Source organism: Mobula hypostoma, chromosome 19 (assembly GCF_963921235.1).
Source record: "Mobula hypostoma chromosome 19, sMobHyp1.1, whole genome shotgun sequence".
In the NCBI taxonomy this organism is placed as follows: Eukaryota; Metazoa; Chordata; class Chondrichthyes; order Myliobatiformes; family Myliobatidae; genus Mobula; species Mobula hypostoma.
Genome location: NC_086115.1, coordinates 12399318 through 12426967, shown reverse-complemented (window position 1 = coordinate 12426967; position 27650 = coordinate 12399318). Strand labels below are relative to the sequence as shown.

At 48.3% G+C, this 27650-nt stretch overlaps 1 protein-coding gene across 1 annotated transcript in view; it reads left to right on the top strand.

The window, feature by feature from the left end:
- The first annotated feature begins 247 nt into the window (after positions 1 to 247).
- The window catches only part of cdc25d (cell division cycle 25 homolog d), a 36344-nt gene continuing 8941 nt past the window's right edge, over positions 248 to 27650 (top strand). Inside the window, exons 1-9 of the mRNA XM_063071364.1 lie at positions 248 to 454; positions 4460 to 4554; positions 4810 to 4861; positions 11293 to 11326; positions 12174 to 12239; positions 13027 to 13173; positions 23541 to 23633; positions 24441 to 24503; positions 26477 to 26575. Of these exons, the coding sequence (XP_062927434.1) occupies positions 375 to 454; positions 4460 to 4554; positions 4810 to 4861; positions 11293 to 11326; positions 12174 to 12239; positions 13027 to 13173; positions 23541 to 23633; positions 24441 to 24503; positions 26477 to 26575 (729 nt within the window). The 5' untranslated portion in view covers positions 248 to 374. The remainder of the gene's footprint in view (positions 455 to 4459; positions 4555 to 4809; positions 4862 to 11292; positions 11327 to 12173; positions 12240 to 13026; positions 13174 to 23540; positions 23634 to 24440; positions 24504 to 26476; positions 26576 to 27650) is intronic.

The following is a 27650-nucleotide window of genomic DNA, read 5'->3' as shown; positions in this document are numbered from 1 at the left end:
CCGGGTAAATGCATCGTCCTTGGGGATTTTATTTTTGCAATTGCAATCTATAACTCGCGTAAAAATTGCGCCCTTGTGCGTCTCCCGTGAGAGGACACTGTACAATAGGTGGGATCAAAACTGCGTCCTTGACAACCGCTTGCTGCGACGCTGGGTCTGGGACACTAGCAACCACAGGGGATGCGTCACCCTCTTAAAAATACTTCCCCCGCCGCAGTTCGGGAACTGGGCACAGCAAAGCTGCATCCCAGCTGCGATTAGGTTTGATAGCATCGTTTCACGCTGTTGTCCTTTTGATTTACACACACTCGGATGGGCTTCCAGGTGGCTTCCCGGCTGAGCATTGTGTGAAGTGAAGAGGCGGTACAGAATCCATGTCTTTCTTGGGGGACCCGCCTTTCTCCCCCGTTTCCAGCCTGTCCTTCAACCTCAACGGACTGTCCTGCCAGGAAAGGTACGGCCAGAAAGGCAAAGCAAATAAATCTGCAACGAACACAAAATGTTGGAAGAACTCAGCAGGTCAGGCAGCATCCGCGGAGAAGGAAAACAGTCGACGTTCAGGGCCGAGACCCTTCATCCGGACTCGACGATTTCGTCCTCTCCATGGACGCTGTCTGACCTGCAGAGTTCCTCCAGCGTGCTGTATTTGTTGCTCAGGATTTCCAGCATCTGCAGAATCTCTTGTGTTTAAAATAAAGCTGGCGATGTTGGAAACGTGAAATAAAAACGTGAGGTGCTGGGGATGCTCAGTGTCTACGGTGGGAGAAACAGTGTATGTTTTCAGGTCAATGGAACTCGTCAGAACCGAACCGAGCCGAAATGGCCAACTCGTGGGGGACTTGCCCCATGAGATCGGCTGGAGGAGCTCGGCCGTTCCAGCGGCCGGATTTCTCCAACAGATTGCGCGTTGCTCCGCATTCTGCAACCTCGTGTCTCCAGCGATTGTCTCCCCTGCCGAGCTGGTCAGAGCAGGTACAGGTGGGAAGCCAAGGGCTGTTGTGGGTAACACAGGTTATGGGAATGTCGGGGGAAGTCCAGATTATCATTGTCACAAATATCGAAGTACAGTGTAAAACTTGTCATGTTGGGGGGGGGTGAGGAGGAGCAGGAGGGGGTGTGTGAGGAGGAGGGTGGGGTGTGGAGGGGAGGGGGGAGTGAAGAGAGGAAGGTAGGGGGAAGAGGGGGCGAGGAGGGGTAGGGTGAGGGGAGAGTGAAGGGGAGGGGGATGAGGGAAAGAGGGGGCGAGGAGGGGGAAGGGTGAGAGGGGTAGGGTGAGGGAAAGAGGAGGGAGGAGGTGTCATGGCCCAGTCCGTGAAGTCCATATTCCAGTTCACGGTCCGGTCCATCGACCCTTGCTCCAGGTTTTCCTGTCTACCCTGTTTCTGTTCTTGTTGAGCTCCAATTGAGCCAGCTGATGCTCGTTGGGGCTGGCTGCATAAATACTTTAAGAGACCAGGCCGTGGCTGCTGGATTGTTCTTGTCCTTACTCCTTGTATCCCTTCCTCTGCCTTCTGTTTCCTTGCCTGAAGCCCTGCCTGGTCTTGCTGGTAACTCTCGCCTCGTCTCGCCTTCAGTCTTGTCCTGGAGCCACCCCATACCTAGCTCCATTCCTGTCCCTTGCCTCCGATGGGTAAGCCAGGCTGTAATGCCGTTACCTGTGGTTGGTTCTGTCCCTTCCTGTCCCTTGCCTCCGTTGGGTAAGCCAGGCTGTATTGCCGTTACCTGCGGTTGGTTCTGTCCCTTTCTGTCCCTTGCCTCCGTCGGGTGGTGATCCGCACCCTGCCCAGGAGTGCTGCCTCCTGCCAAGCCTTGCCTCAAGTCTCTGCCTCCTGCCAAGCCTCGCCTCTAGTCTCTAGCCTCAAGCCTGAAGACTCCAGCCCCTGCCTCCTGCCAAGCCTCGCCTCTAGTCTCTAGCCTCAAGCCTGAAGACTCCAGCCTCCTGCCAGGCCTCGTCCTTGCCTAGTTCTGGGGTCCGAGCCAGAGGCAAGACCCAGGTTCTGGGTCCTTGTCCAGTCTGTGGCTCAGTGTCCAAGCCCGGGCTCCTAGCTCTCTTGCCCAGTCCTGTTCCAGGTTCCTGGTTTTCCTGTCCATGTCCTTGCCCTTGCCCTGTATCCTAGTCCTGTCCCTATACTTCAGTGTCTGTGTCTTGCACTTGGGTCCGTTACTAGCTACCTCCTTGTGACAGGAGGGGGAAGGGTGAGGAGGGTTAGGGTGAGGGAAAGAGGTGGAGGAGGGGGAAGGGCAAGGAGGGGTAGGGTGAGGGGAAGGAGGGAGAAAGGTGAAGGAAAGGGGAGGAGAAGGGGAGGGGGAGTGGGGAAGGGGGAGGAGGAGGAAGAGGAGGAGGGGGTGGAGGGGAGGGGAAGGAGGGGGTAGGGGGAAGGAGAGGGTGAGGAGGGGAGGAGGGTGGAGTGAAGTGGAGGGGGAGGGAGGTAAGAGGAAGAGGGGTGAGGAGGGGTAGGGTGAGTGGAGAGTGAAGGGGAGAGGGATGAGGGAAAGAGGGGGTGAGGGGGGGAAGAGGAGAGGGCAGAGTGAAGGGGAGAAGGGAGGGAGGTAGGGGGAGAGAGAAAGATGGCTGGAGTTGGAGAAACACCCTGATCACTGATTCACTAAGTTTTAATAGAAATTGTGCAGAAATAAAGGAAAAACAATAAACTCTAGACCAATAGGACCGTAAACTAGAACTTTCAAACTAAATCTAATGCCGGTATAGTGGCTCGGTAATGATATCTCAATCCTAAATAGCTAAACTTCTTTAGTCTAATATTGTTTCCCGGAACCAGGACAACCGTAAGCAGGGAGCGTTGACGTTGCTTTGTATTTCGTCGTCCGACAAGACTGAAACGAGAGGAAGGGAGTTAAATCCCACCATGTTGAAACATTAACTGGCTGGAATGTGCATTCTCACGAGTGCGTTTCTTGAACCCGTTCCACAGCCCGCCTGCGAGGGCGTGCGGACATCGAGGCAGAGTCTGCGGTTGTGATACTTGAATAATGTCCATACTGTTTAATTAAACACACAGGGCATGAGGGTGAAGTTGAAAGATGAGCTTTATTTGTCACATGTGTATTAACAATTCAAAACATATGCCGTTTCGCGTCAACAACGACCAGAGTCCGACAATGTGCTGGGGGCAGCCTGCAAGCGGTGGTCACAGCCCACTGACCCTTACGTCTGTGGACTGAAGCCGGAGCACCCACGCGGTCACGGGGAGAACGTACAAACTCCTTACGGGCAGTGGCGGGAATTGAAACCCCTTTCGCCGATTATTGGCGACATGCAGCATTACACTTGCCAGCATGCTATTATGTCACCCTGCAGGAAGTCCAAGTTAAAACTGTTACTGCCACAAAACTGAGGTGTGGTGTTTCTCAGAGTCATAGAGTGTAGATCGAAAACAGTGGAACAAAGATCAGAACAAGTATACTCAGTGGCCACTTTATTTGGTAACTACCGTACCTAGCAACTGAGTGTATGTTTGAGGTTTTCTGCTGCTGTAGCCCATCCACTTCAAGGTCCAACATGTTTTGCATTCAGAGATGCTCTTCTGCACACCACTGTTGTTAACGTGCGGTTATTTGAGTTAGAGTCGCCTTCCCGTCAGCTTGAACTAGTCTGGCCATTCTCCCTGACCTCTCTCAGTAGCCAAACATTATCACTTGCAAAACTGCCGCTCACTGGATTTTTTGGTTTTGTTTTTCACACCATTCGGTATAAACTCTAGAGACTTGTGTCTAAACATCAACAGTTCCACTCCAATATACACAAAAATGCTGCCGAGACATTTTCCAGTCTTGATGAAGGGTCTTGGCCCGAAACATCGAAAGTTATTCCCTCCATAGATGCTGCCCGACATGCTGAGTTCTTCTAGTGCTCTGCGTTGCTCAAGATTTCCAGCATCTGCACAACCTCTTGTGTCAAACATTTCCTTTCACCCCTACAAATGCTGCTTGACCCAGTGAGTACCTGGAGCAGATTTTAGAACATAGAACACTTCAGCCCAGGACAGGCCCTTTGGTCTACAGTGTTGTGCCAACCATTGTTCCCTCTAATTTACACGGGTGCAAGGCCACCCAGTAACTGAAATACTTCCGCACAAATGTTGTCACACAGCTGTAGCTTTCTTTTACATATGTTAATTTAAAGTGTCGCTCAGTTTTCAGGCTGTGTAAAAAAACAAAGATACCTTCTTAGAGCAATGGTTGGTCTGTGCAGCTGTAAAAAAGAATATTAGAGGGAATGTTGGTGTTGACCCTTTACATTGCTCATGCTTCTATTTCTTATATCCTGGGAAAAGGGTTTATAAATATAAAGTAGTTCTGGGTAGAAAAGTTAAGAAGCAGGCCTTATTCAGTGTGCCTGACATCCTAAAATGCAGGAAGTTGAAATACTTGAAACCTTGCACACGCTATCCCTCTCTCTCTGTTTTCTCCAAGTGTTAATCTATGTTGTTAACCATAGTGACACCCCCAAGCGCAGACTGAAGCTATCGCCTGAGAATGGAAATCCAAGCCCAGAGGCCTTGCTCGTTGCTATGGAGATCAAGACTCCCACAGGTCTGTACAAACTGGCCGATGCATTCTGTTGTTATGGAGTCACTGTCCAGGGTGGAGGCAAAGGGTGGAAACTGAATACTTTGCAAGACTTTTTCACTTCTGCGTGTATTTGAGGAAAGGCTACAATGCACCATACACACTGTACTACAGACAAAAACTTTCTGGTGTCTTAAAGATGCCAGGGACACTCAGAACATCTGGAAGCATGGACTGTAAACATGTTAGCTACTCATATGGATTGTGTGACTCTTACAGGTCGATCACCTAGATCACCACATGGACTGGACACGCAGAGAAGAAGCAACAGGTATACCGTGAGCAATGGGCATTGTAATCTTGCAGATGTTTATTACGTTGCAGGTCACAAACACATGAAGATGCTGGAAATCCAAAGCAACACCCACAAAACCCTTCTCTTCTTCCTTTCCAGTCCTGAAGAGGGGTCTCGGCCCGAAACGTCTTTTCCACAGATGCAGGCTGGTCTGCCGAGTTCCTCCAGCATTTTCTGTGTGTTGCCTGGATTTTCAGCATCTGCAGATTTTCTAATATTGTGATACTATTACTACCATTAGATTAGATTAGATTATGAGGACACGCAGTCCTCCTTTATTGTCATTTAGTAATGCATGCATTAAGAAATGATACAATATTCCTCCTGTGTGATATCACAGAAACACAGGACAGACCAAGACTGAAAAACTAACAAAAACCACATAATTATAACATATAGTTACAACAGTGCAAAGCGATACCGTAACTTGATGAAGAACAGGCCATGGGGATGGTAAAAAAGTTCAAAGTCTCTTGAAAGTCCCACCTGTCACGCAGACGGGAAAAGGAAGAAAACTCTCCCTGCCATGCCCGACCACAGTCCGACTCTGAGTCGTCCGAAAACTTCGAGCCTCCGACACCGAGCACCGAGCACCATCTCTGCCAAGTGCTTCGACCCCAGCCCCGGCCGTCAGCAGCAGGCAAAGCCGAGGATTTGTGGCCTTCCCTCCAGAGATTCTGGAGATTCTCGATCGCACAGTAGCAGCGGCAGCGAACCGGGCATTTCAGAAGTTTCTCCAGATGTTCCTCTGTGCTTCTCACGGCTGTCTCCATCAAATCAGAATTGTGCATGGTACCCTATTTAACAAATATGATATCATTTCACCGGAGAGGCTGCGCGCGCTGCGTCGCGCCACCATCTTCTCCTCCCACCATGAAGTCTCTTCCAGGGATGCCTATCCTGAAGAAGTTTAAATCTCCCTTTCGATGGGAGTTCAGTGAAACCTTCTCTCACTGCTCCCCATCTGTGATCTCTGCTGCCCCCTTACTCTGATTTCTCCCCTTCCTTTCCAGTCCTGATGAAGGGTCTCGGCCCGAAACTTCAACTGTTTTCTCTTTTCCATAGATCTGTCTGACCTGCTGAGTTCCTCTGGTATTTTTTGTGTGTTATTTATGTATCTCACCTACACCAGTGGCCACTTTATCAGTTACCTCCTGCATCAGAATCAGGTTTAATATCACTGGCATATGTCATGAAATTTGTTGCTTTGCTGCAACAGAACATTGCAATACATAATTTTTTAAAATCTATAAATTACAATAAGAAATATATAAAAATTAAATTAAGTAAGTAGTGTGTAAGTTAGTCAAAAAATAGTGAGGTAGTATTCATTAGTTCATTGCCTAATCAGGAATCTGATGGTGGAGAGGAAGAAGCTGATTCTGAAATGTTGAGTGCATGTCTTCTTGATGGTAGCATTGAGAAGAGGGCATGTCCTGGGTGACGGGGGTCCTTGTTGGTGGACACAGTCTTTCTGAGAAAGTGGTCACTGAGTGTACGTTTGTGATCGCCTGCTGCTGTAGCCCATCGGCTTCAAGGTTCGACATGCTGTGCATTCACTGATGCTCTTCTGCACGCCGCTGTTGTGATGCATGGTTATTTGAGTTACTGTTACCCTCCTCTCAGCTGGAATCAGTCTGGTCATTCTCCTCCAACTTCTCTCATCCACATGAACTGCCACTCACGCTCCGTAAATTCTAGAAACTGATGTGTGCAAACATCCCAGGAGATCAGCAGCTTCTGAGATACACAAGCCACCCCATCTGGCACCAACATGCATTCCACCGTCAAAGTCACTTCGATCTCATTTCTTCCATTCTGAGTTTGGTCTGAACAACAACCTAACATCTTGAACACGTTAAGATATTTGCATTAATGAGGCGTGCAGGTCTTCCTAATAAAGTGGCCACTGAGTGATAAACCTCAGCAGCCTCTTGCGATCCTGTGCATTGGTGCCTCCATACTAGGCTGTAACGCAACCAGTCGGGATGCCCTGCGGCAGACGTCTATCAAATTCTGTAAGTGTCCTCAGTGACGTACTGAATCTCCTCAAACTCCTACCAAAGTAGATCGTCTTCACGATTGCATCAATGTGTTAAGCTCACCATGTTAACTTGGTGAAAGTACTTGATCTTGCAGAAACGTGGCTCTTTGACAACATCCCGTGGATCACCAACCTTCGAGCCATGCCACTCGGACTCGTGCCAATAATAATTTTGTGGCTCTTTGTGCTGCCGTAATAGTATGTCCTGTGTGTGACTATACATACTGTGTTTTGCACCCTGGCCCCAGAGGAACGAGGTTTCGTTCAGCTGTATACATGAATGCTAATAGACTTGACCTTGTAGATCTGATTCCTCCCATATTCACACCACACTACGGGGGGGGGGGCAGCACAGTAGTGAAGCAATTTGCGTGATGCCGTTACAGCGCCAGCGACACAGGTTCAATTCCTGCCTCTGCCTGTACTGAGTTTGTACCTTCCCTCAGTGTCCACGTAGGTTTCCTCCAGGTGCTCCAGTTTCCTCCCACAGTCCAAAGACATGCTGGTTAGTAGGTCGGTTGGTCACATGTGCTGGAATTGGTCAAGGGATGTGCTGGAATTGGTCACGTGATGGGCTGGAATTGGTCACATGTGCTGGGCTGGAAGGTCCTGTTACCGTGCTGTATCTTTAAGAATATTAAGAAACCCGTGAAGAGGACCATCACCGTGTACCTTCATGAGGCAATCCCAATGCTTCAAGACTGGTTTGAACTGAACAACTGGCAGATGGTGTTCAAGGAGGCCTCCACAAATGGAAAAGATGTGGACCTCAAGGGATCTGTCTCACCTGTCACCGTGAGCGTGTAGGTGGCGTTGGGACCCCAAGACTGATCATCTGACAGCCCAACCAGAGGCCACGGCTGAACACAGAGGTGCGTTCCCTACTAAATCCCCAGGACGCTGCCTTCAACTCCAGAGTCAGCACAGCTCTCAGGGAAGCTAGTTGAAACCTCATCATAGGCATTAAGAGGGCAAAGTCCGTCTATGTATAAGAAAAATCACGAGCACCCATCCGATAATATGTTGCTGGGCATCAAAGTCATTACTGACAAAGCAGCGCCAACTGTACCAGTGATGCCTCCTCTCCCCATACACTTCGAGGCATGCAACACAACGCTGGCCATGAAAGCTACCCACTCCCAGGTGAGTAGCCACTGTCTGAAAGAGTAGCAGATGTGAGAGAAGGACTCTGTTGGGAGTCACCTGGGCCAGACAACATCCCAAGCTGAGTGCTCGAAGAACGTGCACAGAAGTTCACTGATATCTACACGGACATCTTCAATTCTTCATTCATCCAGGCTGCTGTACCCACATGCTTCAAATCAACCACCATCAACCCTGTACCAAAGAAGTCTATGTTTTCAGAACTCAACAACTACCACCCAGTGGCACTGATGCCAATCATCATGAGGTGCTTTGAACATCTGATAATGGCACACATCAGAAACTCCACTCTTGCCACATTGGACACTCACCAATATGCTGACTGACAGAACCACTCTATGACAGGTGCCACAGCATTTGTCATGCTCCTGGCTCCAACACATCTAGAAAACAAAGACACTTATGTCAGAATGCTGTTTCCGGATTTCAGTTCAACATTCAACACTATTGCTCCACAGGCCTAGGTGAACAAACTCCTGTCCTTCGGTCTAAAGACACCACTGTGCAACTGGGTGTTGGAATTCCTAACGAACAGACCTCAGATTGTCAGGATGTACAACGCTCCTCCCTCCCCATCATCCTAAATATGGGAGCCCCCAGGGCTGTGTGTTGAGCCCTGAGCCCATTGCTGTACACTGTCCTCACACAAGACTGCACAGCCAAACGCACAAGCAATCGCATCATCAAGCTCATTGATGACATGACAATGGTGGGGCTCATCACCAACAACGATGAGATGGCCCACAGAGAGGAGGTGGAGGGGCTCAAGGCCTGATACCAAGCAAATAACCTCTTCCCCAATGTCAACAAGACAAAGGAGATGGTTATCGACATCAGGAGAACTCACACCACACACAGCTCCCTTTACATCGGCGGCACAACAGTGAAAACTGCGAGCAGTTTCAAACTCCTGGGAGTGCACATCCTGCACAACCTCTCACGGTCCCAGAACACACCCTACATAGTCATAAAAAGCTCGTCAATGCCTTTATTTTCTCAGGAGGCTGAAAAGGGCTGGACTATGCACATCTATACTCACCTCATTCTATAGATGCAGAGCAGAGAGCATGCTGACAAACTGCATCACTGCTTGATATGGAAACTGCACACTGGCAGACAGGAAGGCTCTACAACAGGTAGTCGAAACTGCCCAACGCATCACTGGCTCCAAACTACCAGAACCGAGGATATACTGTATATACAGAAATGTGCCGGAAAAGGGCCAGTTATATTATGAAGGATCCCACCTACCCTGCTCATGGACTGTTTGTCCAACTCCCTTGAGGGAGGAGGCTATGTAGCATCTACGCCAGGATCAAAAACAGTTACTTTCCCCAAGCAATAAGGCTGATCAACACCTCCACCCACTAACCCACCCCTCTACACCCCCAACCCCCACTATTTCCTGTTAGTCACCTTATACCTGTGCCTAGCATCACATTATGAATATAGAGTCAATCTATGTACATAAGCTTTCTTATGCATTTATATTTATTATGTACTAGTATTATTGTGTTATTTATCTTTTGTGTGTGTGTTTTGTGCTGCATTGGATCTGGAGTAGCAATTATTTTGTTCTCCTTTATACTTGTGTACAGGAAATGGCATTAAACAATCTTGAGATTAAAAATTTGAACCCACTCTATTGTTGCTCCAGTAACATAACCATCAAGATCAGGCCAGAGCTCTCTGTGCTGGGAAACGGTCCATTCAATGCACATTGGTCAGAGAGTTTACTCAGTCAGTAGCTGAACCTGGTACATCGCAAAGCTCACACACCTCCATTGTGAAAGAAGTGAGGGGAGATCATTGCATCCAATCGGGGAACTGTCCAAATGTCGATTCCAGGATTATTCCAATGTTTCATTCTTTTAATATCTTTAGGGACAAGAGTAAAAGTGAGAGGAGATGGAGATGTAACAGGGTGCAACAGGCAGTTGGCAGTAAACAGGAAGACATCTCGCAGTTACAGTCGGTCAGGATGTATGGTGCCTGAAGTCTCCACACCACCAGGTTCAAAACCAGCTACTTCCCTTCCACCACTGGGTCTGAACCAAATGGAAAAACCCTCATCACCACAGTTCAGCAACACTTCGATTACTTTGCATTAAAATTAACTTAGCTATTTTTGTTTTGATTGTGCTTTTTCGTGTAAAAATCGTGATTGATTTACAAATGTTTCTCTTGTGAATGATGCTTAACGACTCCACGTGCCCTGTGGTGCTGCTGCAGTGAGTTTTTCATTGCACCTGTGTACAGAGGTACTTGTGTAGAGGGCAGTGAACTCCACTTTGACTTTGCTTTTGAAATGTTGAGCTTTGAGGAAGAACATCTCTGCTCCCTAAGGATGCAAAATAAATTTGGCATGTCCCCAGTGGTGTAAGCAATTTTTATCCATGCAGCATGGAAGGCCGCACTACCCTGCCCAAGACCACAAGAGTCGTGAACACTGCCCGGTCCGTAAAAGGAAAACAGCTTCTATCCACCACTCCCTGTAAAAAAAAAAGTGATGGAATTCTCATTTAAAGTTTCCCCTCTCACCTTAAAGCTATGCTCTGTAATTCCAGAGACGCAAGAGACTACAGATGCTGGAGTCTGGAGTAAGGATCTGCTGGAGGAACCCTAGTCCCATTCTGGATTCCCCAGTGAACGTAACATTAGGAGAGAAATACTGGAAACACTCAGCAGGTCAGGCAGCATCTATGGAGAAAGAAGCAGAGTCAGTGACTCCATTTAAAAGATTAAAAAAAAAGGTTAGCTTTATTTGTTACATGTACATTGAAACGTCAAACCATAGAGTGAAATGCGTCGTCTGCATCATAGCCCAAGGATCTGCTGGGAGCAGCCGCAAGTGTCGCTATTCTTTGCGTGTCAGCATCATACCAACCCTAACCTGTACGTCTTTGGAAAGTGGAAGGAAACTGGAACACCTGGAAGAAACCCACGTGGTCAGAGGGAGAACGCACAAACCCCTGACAGACAGCGGTGGAATTGAACCCTGATCGTTAGCACTGTACAGTGTTACCCTAGCTGCTCTGCTACCATTATCAGAATAGGAAAAGAGAGACAAAAGGATGGTTTTAAGTTGCAAAGAATCTGGGAACAGAGATGAATAGGACAAAGGGAATATCTGTGATCGGGTGAGACCAGGTCAAACTGTGGATACCTTAGCAACAATAATATTGTTCTTTCCTTGTAGCTGGACTCCAACAAGACAGACAACCCCTAGGCCGGTAAGCCATGAACACATATCAACATGTAATAATACAGCAGTAATTGTGGGGCTGAGGAGGGGGAAGAAAGGATCAGCCGTTATTGAATGGTGGAGCAGACTAGATGGGCCAAATGGCCTAATTCTGCTTCTAAGTCTTATATTCTTAAATTGCCCTGGTGCCTGTTCTCTGCTGGTTGCTGACAGCAGATTTATGGATTCATGTTTAATGTACATTGATGCCTCCGGATGCTGGCTTTGCCATGCCACCTGGTGGTTGGAGGTTGCAGCTACAGCCAACCCGAGGTTCCTGATTTCTGTTCCACATGCCTAGTAAGTCCAAAAGTATCAAAGGCTGTTTTAGGAACAGAAAGGCTCAGCAAAGTGAGATGCAAACCTTTAATGAATGGATTCCGACTTGGATAAAAGTGCAGGTATTGAAGAGGTTTGCTCTGGGGAATCAAAGAATGTTCAGCACAGAATCAGGTCATTCAGAACATCATGTCCATTCTAACCCTCAGGTACCATCTATATTTAATCTGGTGTAAGTTTGTGCGTGAATGTGTGTGTGTGCTAGCAAGGGGTTGAGTCATGCCTTGCAGTATCCTGTCTGCAACATCTATGTTCTAACATCATAGGAATTCCCCAAATTTCTGTATAGTTTAACTTTACAGTAAATTAGCAAAATTGAGTGGATTAGTGAAGAGTGCAAACACTGGGGGTTAGCCGACGAATTCGAATTTACCTGCACTGCGGGCTTCGGGAGAACAAAAAGGCAATAAGTACACAAGACCAGCAGAGTCGGCAGCTGGCAACTCACCTTCCTGCACTTCCAAGCTGACCCAACATTCTCTGGTTCATTTGTACAGATGAGGCTTCTGGATAAAATTCGGATGAACTCAGAAGGACGTTTGTGTCAATTGGAAAAGGAAAATGTGAGACAAAATGTTCTATTTGTATATTCTAATTGTTCTTGTGGTCACTTTTCCTCCCCTGCTCGGACAGCAGGAAAATATCAGACTTTCAGTTGGTCCAAGACATGCTTCTGGTACCCAGCAGAGCTCACTGGTCAGTGGGATTCCTGCTTCTTGCACCCCCAACAAATTATTGCCCATTCCATTAGAATCCTTGATATCTTCAATGTTTACGACCACGTCACTACAGAATCATTCTTTAGTTTAACAATGTAGCGGGAGCTTCACTCTGTATCTAACCTGTGCTGTCCTTGCCCTGGGAGTGTGTGATGGGATAGTGTAGAGGGAGATTCACTCTGTATCTAACCCGTGCTGTCCCTGTCCTGGGAGTGTGTGATGGGGCAGTGTAGAGGGGCCTTTTCCTTTAACTACTTCGTACTCTCCGCGATCTGAGATTATGACTGGTTGCAGAAAAATCGATTTCTCAGCTCTTGTCCTCCTTACTGCACGCTATTCACCGAAATAATCTCTGTCCAAGTTGATTCCTGATGATCTCATCTGTGGAACTTGTCGCCACGAGTGGCTGTGGGGGCCAAGTCATTGGGTGCATTTATGGCAGAGATAGATATCTTCCTGATTAGCCAGGGCATCAAAGGGTATGGGGAGAAGGCAGGGGAGTGGGGATGACTGGAAGAATTGGATCGGCCCATGATTGAATGGCGGAGCAGACTCGATGGGCCGAATGGTCTACTTCTGCTCCTATATCCTATGTTCCTATCTCAGTAGTTTGCTGCATTCATCCTGACAGGACTATGGCCATGAGCGATCAACAGCTGCTCTCTCAACGCCTCCGAATCAGAGCGGCACCAAGCGTGGTGAGTTGGCAGAAGGGCTTCAAACCCCGGCTCAGAAAAAAAGGAAAAGCGGATTCCACAGAAACTTTGAGGAGGGAAAGGTAAGAGTTGACCTATCGTCCTTTCTTTCCTTTTTTCTTTCTTTATTTCCTTCCTTCCCACTTTTTTTTCCTTTCCTTTGACAATACTGACCCCAGTTGGTGGTGTAGTGGCATCAGTGCCGGACTTCGGGACGAAAGGTCCCGAGTTCGAATCCAGCCGGCTCCCCTGCACGCTTTCCACCCGTGCGGGATTACGAGCTGGTGATCTCTTTGGAAACTCACCTGGCAGAAGGCAAGGGCAAACCACTGCTGTAACTTGCCTCGTACGTGGTTCCTCACTACGTCAGAGAGGCATGGAGGGAAATCGTCCGCTAACCAGATGCGACGTACCTTTCCTTTCCTTTGATAATACTAACTGGATAATGTTCAGGGAGGCAACCATGCTGAATATGTGGATTCTGTGACTGAGGATGTTACCAACGTGAAACACATCTGGGTGGGGGCAAATCAGAAGCCATGCAGAGGTCCTTGCATGACTGAGGGATCGTGATACTGGCGAAATGGGAGCATCCTCAGAGAAGTTACAGCCGCTTCTGCGATACCAGAGACGTGAGGCACACGTGGCAGGGAATTCAGAGGATTACAGAGTACAAGTCTACCCTGCGCGTCAGTAAGCAGGACGCCTCACTTCCTGAGAGGGTGAATGCCTTCCACGCCCAGTGTTGGCAAGGAAGGCACCCCTCCCCCCCAGGGGAGCAGATGCTCTTGCTGAACCTGAGGTGAGAAAGACCCTGGCCAGAGTCAATCCGCGCAAAGCTGCAGGGCCCAATAGTATACCAGGCTGGGTTCTGAAAGACTGCACAGCCCAGCTGATGGAGGTGTTGACGGATATATTCAACGTCTGTGTACTTCTGTGCTTTACACCCCAGTTCAAAGAAACGTTGTCTCATTTCTATATACATTATATGATTATGTACATGTATATAGTTAAATGACAATAAACTTCACTTGATTTGACTTGGCTTTGTTCTTTCTTACCTTCTTTCTCTTTCTATTCTCTCCCTCTCTCTCGTTCTCTCCCTTCCGGCCCACCAAGCCTGTGCCATCCATTACACACAAGTAACCAATGAACCTACAAACCCGTACATCTTTGAAATTTGTGAAGGAAGTAGGCCGCCCTTGAGATCGGGGGATAAGTCAGCAAGGGCTGTGCTTTCCCACACCATCAGGAGAGCAAAGCAAGATTATTCACAGAGAATATACACCCATTTCTGTGACACCAGCGACACGAGGCACATGCGACAGGGCTTTCAGATCACAAAGGAGTACAAACCTGCACGTCAACGACAATGGTGCCTCTCTTCCTGATGGGCTAAATCTCTTGTACGCTGGGTTTGATGCACCGAACAATGTGCCAGTGAGGACGGAACCCCTTCCACCTCACCCATACCCCCAAGTGGTAGGCACTCTATCTGGTCACAGCTGATGTGAGGAAAACCCTGGCCAGGGCCAACCCACGTAAAACTGCGGGATCTGACTGCATACCTGGTCAGCTGCTGACAGACTGCGCAGCCCAGTTAAAAGAGGTTCGAACAGGCATCTTCAACATCTCTCTGGAACTGTCCACTGCCCCCTCAGACTCCAAGGTGGCCACCATCATCCCTGTGCCCAAGATGGCGACTGTGACCTGCCTCGACGACTATGGCCCAGTGGCACTGATGTCAATAATAATGAGCAACATACATCGAAGTTGCTGGTGAACGCAGCAGGCCAAGCAGCATCTATAGGAAGAGGCGCAGTCGACGTTTCAGGCCGAGACCCTTCGTCAGGACTAACTGAAGGAAGAGTGAGTAAGGGATTTGAAAGTTGGAGGGGGAGGGGGAGATGCAAAATGATAGGAGAAGACAGGAGGGGGAGGGATAGAGCCGAGAGCTGGACAGGTGATAGGCAAAAGGGGATACGAGAGGATCATGGGACAGGAGGTCTGGGAGGAAAGACAAGGAGGGGGGGTGACCCAGAGGATGGGCAAGAGGTATATTCAGAGGGACAGAGGGAGAAAAAGGAGAGTGAGAGAAAGAATGTGTGCATAAAAATGAGTAACAGATGGGGTACGAGGGGGAGGTGGGGCCTAGCAGAAGTTAGAGAAGTCAATGTTCATGCCATCAGGTTGGAGGCTACCCAGATGGAATATAAGGTGTTGTTCCTCCAACCTGAGTGTGGCTTCATCTTTACAGTAGAGGAGGCCGTGGATAGACATGTCAGAATGGGAATGGGATGTGGAATTAAAATGTGTGGCCACTGGGAGATCCTGCTTTCTCTGGCGGACAGAGCGTAGATGTTCAGCAAAGCGGTCTCCCAGTCTGCGTCGGGTCTCACCAATATATAAAAGGCCACATCGGGAGCACCGGACGCAGTATATCACCCCAGTCGACTCACAGGTGAAGTGATGCCTCACCTGGAAGGACTGTTCGGGGCCCTGAATGGTGGTAAGGGAGGAAGTGTAAGGGCATGTGTAGCACTTGTTCCTCCCTCCTGGCACTTATCCGTCTAAGCGGTCTAATTCGGTGAGACCCGACGCAGACTGGGAGACCGCTTTGCTGAACATCTACGCTCTGTCCGCCAGAGAAAGCAGGATCTCCCAGTGGCCACACATTTTAATTCCACATCCCATTCCCATTCTGACATGTCTATCCACGGCCTCCTCTACTGTAAAGATGAAGCCACACTCAGGTTGGAGGAACAACACCTTATATTCCGTCTGGGTAGCCTCCAACCTGATGGCATGAACATTGACTTCTCTAACTTCCGCTAGGCCCCACCTCCCCCTCGTACCCCATCTGTTACTCATTTTTATGCACACATTCTTTCTCTCACTCTCCTTTTTCTCCCTCTGTCCCTCTGAATATACCTCTTGCCCATCCTCTGGGTCACCCCCCCTCCTTGTCTTTCCTCCCGGACCTCCTGTCCCATGATCCTCTCGTATCCCCTTTTGCCTATCACCTGTCCAGCTCTCGGCTCTATCCCTCCCCCTCCTGTCTTCTCCTATCATTTTGCATCTCCCCCTCCCCCTCCAGCTTTCAAATCCCTTACTCACTCTTCCTTCAGTTAGTCCTGATGAAGGGTCTCGGCCTGAAACGTCGACTGCGCCTCTTCCTATAGATGCTGCTTGGCCTGCTGCGTTCACCAGCAACTTTGATGTATGTTGCTTGAATTTCCAGCATCTGCAGAATTCCTGTTGTTTTTGTCAATAATAATGAACTGCTTTGAGTGGCTGGTTATCAATTGCATTAAGTCCCAATCCCATCTTCCTTCTACATTGAATGCTTTCCAGTTTGCTTTTTGCTCAATTCAGTCCACTGATGACGCCATAGTCTCTGCACACCACTCTGTCCTGTTCTACCTGGAAAATGGTGCCTCAGTACGCCAGGGTGTGTGGCCCGTGGCCAAGTAGTTAGGGTGTTGGACTAGCGATCTGAAGGTTGTGAGTTCGAGCCCCAGCCGAAGCAGCATGTTGTGTCCTTGAGCAAGGCAGTTAACCACACACTGCTCCAGTCCACCCAGCTGAAAATGGGTACTGGCAAAATGCTGGGGGTTAACCTCGTGTTAGACTGGCGTCCGGAGTCTCATACTCTCATTCGCTTCACGCCATGGAAACCAGCATAAGCACCGGCCTGATGAGCCTATAAGGCTCGGGACAGACTTTAACTTTAACAATACGCCTTCAGTGACTTTAGCTCGGCATTTAATATGATCATCCCTCAGAAGCTGGTGGGTAAACCATCATCATTGGGTCTCAACACCTCTCTCTCTAACTGAATTTGGACAGAAAGGGCACTGTCAGTCCACGTTGGCAGAAAGATCTCTAGTTCCATCATGCTGAGCACTGGTGTTCGCCAGGGCCTTGTTCTTAGCCCACTGCATTGCTTGATCCAGTTCAACGGGAATCATCAGGTTCGCTGATGACGCGACAGTGGGTGGCCTCAGCAAAATGACGATGAGATGGCGTATAGAGAGGAGGTGAAGTTGCCAGCAGAATGGTGCAAGCACAACAACTTGAGTCTCAAGGTGGACAAGACCAAAGAGATGATAGTGGACCTTAGGAAGGTACAGGTTGACTACTCCTCACTGCACATGAACAGCTCCTCTGTAGAGAGAGTTAGGAACACCAGATTTCTGGACAGTCTCATCTGGTCCCTCAACAACACCTCTTTAGCCAAGGAAGCACAGCAGCATCTCCAATTACTGAGGAGACTAAGGCGAGCAAAGCTTCCCCCTTCCCCTATTTTTACCAATTTTTGCAGGGGCTCTATTGAGAGTGTCCTGGCCAACTGTTTCGCTGTCTGGTATGGGGAATTACAAGGCATCTGACCACAACAAGAACTGCTGAGAGGATCATCGGGGTCTTCCTTGCACCCGTCAAAGATTTTAGGAGCGTGTATACACAGGATCTTTAGCAATGTCAATGATGCCTCCCGTCTATCGAACAATCTCGTTGACCCCTTCCCCCCTACCAGAAGGCAGGAGGTACCATAGCATTTGGACAAGAATTGTTACGAGGGGAAACAGCTTCTTCCTGCAGGCCGTAAGTCTACTGAACTCTCTGCCAGCACCCAGCTCTCATCACACCTGAAGTTCAAGTAGCGTTATGTTGTTTACTTTTTAACGTGCGATAAATGCACCTTAATATTAATGCAGTTATAAAGAAGGCAAGGTACTTCATTGGCAGTTTGAAAAGATTTGGTATGTCAACAAATACAGTCAAAAGCTTCTATAGTTGTACTGTGGAGAGCATTCTGACAGGCTGCATCACTGTCTGGTATGGGGGGGCGGGGCTACTGCACAGGACTGAAAGAAGCTGCAGAGAGTTTTAAATTTAGTCGGCTCCATCTTGGGTACTAGTCTACAAAGTACCCAGGACATCTTCAAGGAGCGGTGTCTCAGAAAGGCAGAGTCCATTATTAAGGATCCCCAGCACCCAGGGCATGCCCTTTCTCACTGTTACCATCAGGTAGGAGGTACAGTAGCCTGAAGGCACACACTCAGCGATTCAGGAACAGCTTCTTCCCTCTGCCATTTGATTCCTAAATGGACATTGAGTCCATGAACATGACCTCACACTTTTAATATATATTATTTCTGTTTTTGCGGGAGTTTTAATCTATTCAATATATGTATACTGTAATTGACTTACTATTTATTTATTATTATTGTTTTTCTTCTTCTATATTATGTATTGGATTGAACTGCTGCTGCTAAGTTAAATTTCATGACACATGTGGGTGACAATAAACCTGATTCTCTCTTCTTCTAATTTATTTCTGGCAATATTACTTTGTGTTATGTGCGTGAGTTATACAGTATATACTGGGTTGTGCACCTTGATCTGGAGGAATGTTGTTTTGTTTGTCAGTATACATGTATATGGTTGAATTACCATAAACTTAGAACATAGAACATAGAACAGTACAGCACAGTACAGGCCCTTCGGCCCACAATGTTGTGCCGACCCTTAAACCCTGCTTCCCATATAACCCCCCACCTTAATTTCCTCCATATACCTGTCTAGTAGTCTCTTAAATTTCACTAATGTATCTGCCTCCACCACTGACTCAGGCAGTGCATTCCACACACCAACCACTCTCTGAGTAAAAAAACCTTCCTCTAATATCCCCCTTGAACTTCCCACCCCTTACTTTAAAGCCATGTCCTCTTGTATTGAGCAGTGGTGCCCTGGGGAAGAGGCGCTGGCTGTCCACTCTATCTATTCCTCTTATTATCTTGTATATCTCTGTCATGTCTCTCATCCTCCTTCTCTCCAGAGAGTAAAGCCCTAGCCCTAGTTGAAACTTGAGCTTGAACTTGCTGGAAACCCACGTGGTCACAGGGAAAATGTACAAACTCCTTACAGTCAGCAGCAGGAATTGAACCTGGCTCGCTGGCACTGTAAAGCATTACGTTAATCGCTATGCTACTATGCTGCCCGAGCAAACAGCTGGAAGGGCTCAAGTGGATCCAGTACTGCGAGTGAGGAGGAAGAGTAGGGATTGTCAATGTCTCGGGTTGAAACCTCAGACTCATTCCTCCTTAGAACACCTGGAGAATAAAGACGCATACATAAGGCTCCTTTTCATTGACTACAGATCTGCCTTTAATACCATTATTCCAAATAAACTGATTCCTAAGCTCCGGAACCTCGGCCTTAGCACTCAGATCTCCAGCTGGATCTTCAACTTCCTCACAGACAGGACCCAGGCTGTAAAAATAGGGGACAAGCTCTCCTCCACAATCACTCTGAGCACCGGTGCCCCACAAGGCTGTGTACTCAGTCCCTGCTGTACTCATTGTACACCTATGATTGTGTAGCCAAATTTCCATCGAACTCAATATATAAGTTTGCTGATGACACCACAATTGTAGGCTGTATCTCGGGTAATGATGAGTTTGAGTACAGAGAGGAAATTAAGAACCTGGTGGCATGGTGCGAAGACAATAACCTATCCCTCAACGTCAGCAAGATGAAGGAATTGGTCGTTGACTTCAGAAGGAGTAGCGGACCGCACGACCCATTTACATCGGTGGTGCGCAAGTGGAACAGGTCAAAAGTTTTAAGTTCCTCGGGGTCAATAACACAAATGACCTGACTTGGTCCAACCAAGCAGAGTCCACTGCCAAGAAGGCCCACCAGCGTCTTTAATTCCTGAGAAAGCTAAAGAAATTTGGCCTGTCACCTAAAACCCTCACTAACTTTTATAGATGCACTGTAGAAAGCATTCTTCTCGGGTGCATCACAACCTGGTATGGAAGTTGCCCTGTCCAAGGTCAGAGGAAGCTGCAGAGGATCCTGAACACAGCCCAGCACATCACACAAACCAATCTTCTGTCCATGGACTCACTTTATACCGCATGCTGTCGGAGCAGTGCTGCCAGGATAATCAAGGACACAACCCACCCAGCCAACATACTTTTCGTCCCTCTTCCCTCCAGGAGAAGGCTCAGGAGCTTGAAGACTCATATGGCCAGATTTGGGAACAGCTTCTTTCCAACTGTGATAAGACTTCTGAACAGATCCTGACCCAGATCTGGGCCGTACCCTCCAAATATCCGGACCTGCCTCTTGGTTTTTTTGCACTACCTTACTTTCCATTTTCTATTTCTATTTATGATTTATAATTTAAATTTTTAATATTTACTATCGATTTGTACTCCAGGGAGCGTGAAGCGCAGAATCAAATATCACTGTGATGATTGTACGCCCTGGTATCAATTGTTTGGTGACAATAAAGTATAAAGTATTCATCCTTACAGTAATCTGTCCCACACTAATGTTAATTTACAGTTCCTGATTAACCTATATCATAGGATGTCTCCCACACGCTCTGATACTTATTGGCACATTGTAAATACACATGGTGCCACTGCCGGCGGTCTAAGGTCGTAGGTCAGAGGAACGTGTGGCGATAAAGATGGTATGTGCAGTAGGACTGTAGACTTCTGGGAAAGACAGGAGAGATGCAAGCTCGCCTAGCTCCACCTGAACTGGAAGGGTCCATCACCCTTTAGATATAGACTGTAAGACAAAGGAGCAGAATTAGGCCATTTGTCCCATCGAGTTTGCTCCACCATTCCATCATGGCTAATTTGTTATCCCTCTCAACCCCATTCTCCTGCCTTTTCCCCATAACCTTTGATGTCCATAGTCATCAAGAACCTATCAACCTCCACTTTTAATGTACCCAGTGATGTGGCCTCCACAATGAATTCCAAAGATTCACCACCCTGTAGCTAAAGAAATTCCTTCTCATTCCTGTTCTAAAGGGACATTGTTTTATTCTGAGGTTCTTTCCCTCTGGTTCTAGACTCCCCCATTATAGGAAACATCCCCTCCACATCCACTTGTCACCTTTCAATAATCTATAGGTTTCAATCAGATTCCCCCTGTCGTTCTTCTAGATTCAAATGAGTATAGGTCCAGGGCCAGCAGATGCTCCTGGGGGAGGTGTGCTCATGAAATGAGGAAGGGTTTAAATTCAGCAGCAAATGAGACACGGCAACACTTTCAGTACGCTGGATGAACTCAGCAGGTCGGGCAGCATCAGTTAGAAACGATGAGTCAACGTTTCGGGCCGGAACCCTTCATCAGGACTGAAGAATGAAAGATGGGAAGGATTTGAAGAATACTTGTAGCATCAGTTGAAAGACCAGTAATTTGAAAGACAAAGGGGTTCGGGAGGGGAAGGAATGACGTCATAGCCCTTGAAACGATGGGTGGTAGAAGAAGGAGGCGAAACCATGAGGGAGCTAGGGGAGGGGGTGGAGTGAAATAGGGATAGAGGAAGGGAGGAGGAGGGAATTACCGGAAGTTGGAGAATTCTATGTTCATACCAAGGGGCTGGAGACTACCTAGACAGTATATGAGGTGTTGCTCCTCCAACCTGAGTTTAGCCTCATCATGGCAGTAGAGGAGGACATGTATGGACATATCTGAATAGGAGTGGGAAGCAGAGTTGAAGTGGGTGGCTACTGGGAGATCCTGTCTGTTGTGGCGGACGGAGTGGAGGTGCTTGACGAAGCGGTCCCCCAATCTGCGTCGGGTTTCATCGATGTAGAGGAGGCCACACCGGGAGCACCGGATGCAATAGATGACCCCAACAGACTCACAAGTGAAGTGTTGTCTCACCTGGAAGGACTGTTTGGGGCCCTGAATGGTTGCAAGAGATGAGGTATAGGGACAGGTGTAGCACTTACGCTTACAGGGATAAGTGCCAGGTTGGAAGTCAGTGGGGAAAGATCAGATCTCCAACCTGGCACTTATCCCTGTAAGCGTAAGTGGTACACCTGTCCCTATACCTCATCTCTTGCAACCATTCAGGGCCCCAAACAGTCCTTCCAGGTGAGACAACACCACTTGTGAGTCTGTTGCATCTATTGCATCCGGTGCTCCCGGTGCGGCCTCCTCTACATCGGTGAAACCCGACGCAGATTGGGGGACCGCTTCGTCAAGCACCTCCACTCCATCTGCCACAACAGACAGGATCTCCCGGTAGCCACCCACTTCTACTCTGCTTCCCACTCCCATTCAGATATGTCCATACATGTCCTCCTCTACTGCCATGATGAAGCTAAACTCAGGTTAGAGGAGCAACACCTCATATACCATCTAGGTAGTCTCCAGCCCCTTGGTATGAACATAGAATTCTCCAACTTCCGGTAATTCCCTCCCCCTCCCTTCTTCTATCCCTATTTCACTCTACCTCCTCCCCCAGCTCCCTCATGGTTCCGCCTCCTCCTTCTACCACCCATTGTTTTCAGGGCTATGACATCAATGCTTCCCCTCCCCCACCCCTTTGTCTTTCAAATTACTGGTCTTTCAACTGAAGCTACAAGCATTCTTCAAATCCTTCCCCATCTTTCATTCTTCAGTCCTGACGAGGGGTTCCGGCCCGAAACGTCGACTCATCATTTCTAACTGATGCTGCCCGACCTGCTGAGTTCATCCAGCGTACTGAAAGTGTTGCTTTGATCACAGCATCTGCAGATTATTTTGTGTTTAAAATGGGACACAGGGTAGGTTTACAGTCAACCATAAAAGGATAGCTAGAATGTAGAACAGTATCAGCATAGTACTGGCCCTTCAGCTCACAATGTTGTGCCAACTTTTTAACCTAATCCAGGATCAATCTAATGCTTCCCTCCCACATTGTCCTCCATTTTTCATCCATCCAGGTGCCTACCTAAGGGGCTCTTTTATGTCCCTATGTATCGGCCTCTACCATCACCCCTGGCAGTACATTCCATCCACCCACCACTCTGTAGAAGAGAAACCTCTGACATCCCCCTTAGACTTTCCTCCAAGCACTTTACTGTAGGGTTATGAGTGACGCACACAGCTGCTAGAGGAACTCAGCAGGTCAGGCAGCATTTATGGAAAAGAATAAAGAGTCAACGTTTTGGGCCAAGACCCTTCACCAGGACTTGTTTTTCAGGAAGAAAAGCCACGATGAACAGTCTTGGCACGAAATGTACCAAACTCTTTATACCTCTCCATAGATGCTGCCTGACCTGTTGAGTTCCAACAGCATTTTGTGAGAGTTGCTTTGGATTTGTAGAATCTTGTTTCTTTACTTTAAAATTCTGCTCACTCAAGGACATATCCACCCCGGTAAAAGGTGCTGGCTGTCTTCTGAATATTTGCCTGTTATACATTGCTATCTGGACATGCTCATATTTATTCACTCCAAAGAGAAAGGTCCTAGCTTGCTGTACCGCTCCTAAGACATGCTCTCGAATGCAGGCCACATCCTGGTAAATCTGCTCTGCACCCTCCCTAAAGCTTCCTCCTCCTTCCTATAATGAGGTGACCAGAACATAACCACAAGACTCCTCATGCAATTCCCATACTGACTCGCATTTCTAATTCTTGTTTCTAGGCCTATAATACCCGGCGTTTGTTCTGGTCTCAGGAGATTGACACTGAAGTAGTTCCAGATTCAGATGGAAAGGAAGTCATCGGAGATACCCAAGTATGAATCCACCACAGGCAATCAACCCTGCCACCACATAGCACCCTCTACCTGCTGTCGAAAATCCTTTCACTCCCTGTCCTGCTCCTTCCTACTAACCCTACCTCCTCCCTTCAGCTCCAGGTGTAGAGGGAGCTTCACTCTGTATTTAATCTGTGCTATCTCTGTTCTGTGAGTGTGCGATGGGACAGTGTAGAGGGAGCTTCACTCTGTATCTAACCTGTGCTGTCCCTGTCCTGTGAGTGTGCGATGGGACAGTGTAGAGGGAGCTTCACTCTGTATCTAACCCGTGCTGTCCCTGTCCTGGGAGTGTGTGATGGGACAGTGTAGAGGGAGCTTCACTCTGTATCTAACCCGTGCTGTCCCTGTCCTGGGAGTGTGTGATGGGACAGTATGGAGGGAGATTCACTCTGTATCTAACCCGTGCTGTCCCTGTCCTGGGAGTGTTTGATGGGACAGTGTAGAGAGAGCTTCACTCTGTATCTAACCTGTGCTGTCCCTGCCCTGGGAGTGTGTGATGGGACAGTGTAGAGGGAGCTTCACTCTGTATCTAACCCGTGCTGTCCCTGTCCTGGGAGTGTGTGATGGGACAGTATGGAGGGAGCTTCACTCTGTATCTAACCCGTGCTGTCCCTGTCCTGGGAGTGTTTGATGGGACAGTGTAGAGAGAGCTTCACTCTGTATCTAATGTCTCTGCCCTGGGTGTGTGTGACATGATGTCCTTGTTCCTTGTTGAGAAGAGACTCTGTTTGGGAGAGGAGTAAGGACACGTCTCTAACTGGTGTCTCTCTCTGCTGCTTGATCTAGACCTGTCTTTTGCCCGTGGCGGAGGGAAAGCATCAGGATCTGAGATATATTACTGCTCAGTCAGTGAGTATCATTTGCACACAGAGCCACACCCGTCATTCAACAACCTCACTCATACAAAGTAGAACCATGCAGCATAGTACAGACCCTTCAGCCCACAATATTGTGCTGACCTTTACAAACCTACTCCATCATTGATGCATCCACTGCCAAGAAGGCAGGATGTCCCAGTGGGTCTCCACTTCCATTTGAGTTCCCATTCCCTTCCTGACGTGTCTGTCCATTGCCTCCTTTACTACCTTGATGGGGCCATTCTCAGGTTGGAGGAGCAATACCTCATATAGTCTCAAATGTGATGGCATGAACATTAACTTCTGGTACGTTCTCCCCTCCTGCTCTCTTTTTCCATTCCCTATTCTGATTCCCCTCTTGCCCCTTCTCATCTCCTCACCTCCCACTGGTGCCCCTCCTCCTTCCTTCTCTTCCATTGCTCACTCTCCTCTGCTATCAGTAATTCTTCTTCAACCCGTTATCTCTTCCAGCTACCCCCTTCCAGCTTCTCAATTCATCTCCCCTCCCTCACTCGCTCACTTTACCCCTCTCCTGCCAGCTTCTCTTCTCCCTCTCTCCTCCTCCTTAATCTGGCTTCTGCCCAGTCCCTTCCGGTCTTGATAAGGGGTCTCGGCCTGAAACATCAGGTGTTAATTCCCCTCCATAGAAGCTGCCTGACCTGCTGAGTTCCTCCAGCATTTTGTGTGTATTACCTTCCCGCCTACACAGCCAATAACCCTCATCTCCACACGTTCCCTTCACCATCTGTCCCCTTCACTTCTCTTTGCCCCCTCTTCACTCAACTACTGTCTCCATTCTTTCTTCATCCTCCCCCTTACTTCCGTTCCTGCTCTTCATTCTCCTTCACTCCCCATCCCACTTCAACCCTCCCTCACTGTTATTGGCCTCCTTCAAGAGGACTGTTCAAGAGCTGATAACAGTGCGATTGAAGCTGTCCTTGAGCCTGGTGGTACGTGCTTTCAAGCTTTTGTATCCTCTGCCCGATGGAAGAATGGAGTCAAGAGAATGTCTGGGCCGGGTGGAGTCTTTGACTGTGCTGGCTTCTTGACTGAAGCAGTGAGAAGTATCGATAGAGTGCATAGAGGGACGGCTGGGTCCTAAACCAATTATCAGTGACCAACTTTAGGGAGCAGATTCTCCACAATCTGTCTCATAATCAACATCATTTAAAATGTGGTCATTATAACTTCATAGTCCTTGCTGTGCATAGAATGGTGTTGTGTTTCTTGCTTGCTCCTCTCTGTCTATTTTCTCTCCTCCTGATCTACCCAGTTCCTCCTACATCCACCAAGCACTCTGTTTCTTTCCTCTAATCCATCCCCCCCATCATCCACACACACTCCTCCCACGGGGTTCCCTCTGCCCCTGTTCCTATCTACCCTCACTTGGTTCCATGTTCCACCTTCCTCTCCAAACAGATTCCACCATCTGCCCTTCGTCACCTCCACTTGTCATCTCCCAGCCTCTGTCTCTATTCCACCACCCCTCCTCACCTGGATCCACCCATCACCTCCCAGCCTCTGTCTCTATTCCCACTCCTCCCTCCTCCATCTACCCATCATCCCTCCTCACCTGGATCCACCCATCACCTCCCATCCTCTGTCACTACACTCATTCTCCCCTTAACCATCTGCCCATCATCTCTCCGCACTGGATCCACCCATCATCTACCGGTTCTTGCTGTCCATCTCCCCACCTCCTCTCACCTCTTTATACTGGCCATTTCCCCTCTATCATTCGGTCCTGATCAAAACATCAGTTGTCCATTCCCCTCCACAGATGCTGCACAACCTGCTGAGTTTTTCCGGTCTGTTCCTTCCTCTAGATTCCAGTCTCTGCAGTCCCTGGTGTCTCCGCTACTAGCCCCTGACTGTCTGTAAATGACCTTGGGGTTGACTTGGGAAACACCTGTTGCTTTGTGTGATGGAGCAGTGGTCTCACAGAGGCTCGGGGATGTTTTGCAGGTGGCAGCTTTGCTCGTTGGGGACTTTGATCATCTTATTGATGGCTGCATCATTGTGGATTGTCGTTACCCTTATGAATACGAGGGGGGGCACATTAAGGTATGTTGCTTACACGTGCACGCCGATTCGTGTACGTTAATGTGTGTATTTGTGCTCTTTGTAGGTGTGCGTGTGTGGCGTGAATGCATGAACTCTGCTTGTGTGTACATGCATATGGGCGAAGCGGCTAGTGTAACACTAATACAGCACTAGCAATACGGGTCAAATCCCACTGCTGTCTGAAAGGAGTTTGTACATTCTCCCTGTGATTGCTTAGGTTTCTTCCCAGTGCCCTGGTTTCCTTTCACATTCTGAGAATGAATGGGTCGGTAGTTTAATTGATCACATGGATATAAATGCAGGCTCATTCCCCTGGAAGTGCCCGCAATTATAAAAAATAAAAATAAACATTGGCTTTCCCCACTCTAACCTCTTACCTCTTCTCACCCGCCTATCACTTCCCCCTGTGTCCCCTCCTCCTTCCCTCTCTCCTTTGGTCCACTCGCCTCTCCTATCAGATTCCTTCTTCTCCAGCCTTTGATCTTTCCCACCCATCTGGCTTCACCCGTCACCTCCCAGCTAGCCTACTTCCCCCCACCCCCCCACACATTTTTATTCTGGCATCTCCTCCCTTCCTCCTCAGTCCTGAAGCAGGGTCCTCGCCCGAAACGTTGACTGCCTACTCTTTTCCACCGATGCTGCCTAACCTGCTGAGTTTTCATCCAGTATTTTGGGTCTGTTGCTCTGGATTTCCAGCACCTACAGACTTTCTCGTGTTTAGATACATGTAACCTTGTATGTATGTAAAGTCATAGATTACTACAGCACAGAAACAGGCCATTTGGCCCATCCAGTCCATGCTGACCTGATCCTTTGCCTCTGCTTCCCATCTACTTGCACTCATACCATATCCCTCCAATCTTTGCCTATCCATGTAACTATCCAAACCTCTTGAATGTACCAATTGAACCTGCATTGACCATTTCCTCTGGCAGCTCATTCCACACTTGCACCGCCCTCTGAGTGAAGCAGTTTGCCCTTAGGTTCCCTTAAATAGTTCACCTTTCACCCTTAAACTATGACCAACCTGAGGGGAAGAGGCCTGGATACACTCACTCTGTCTATACCCCTAATA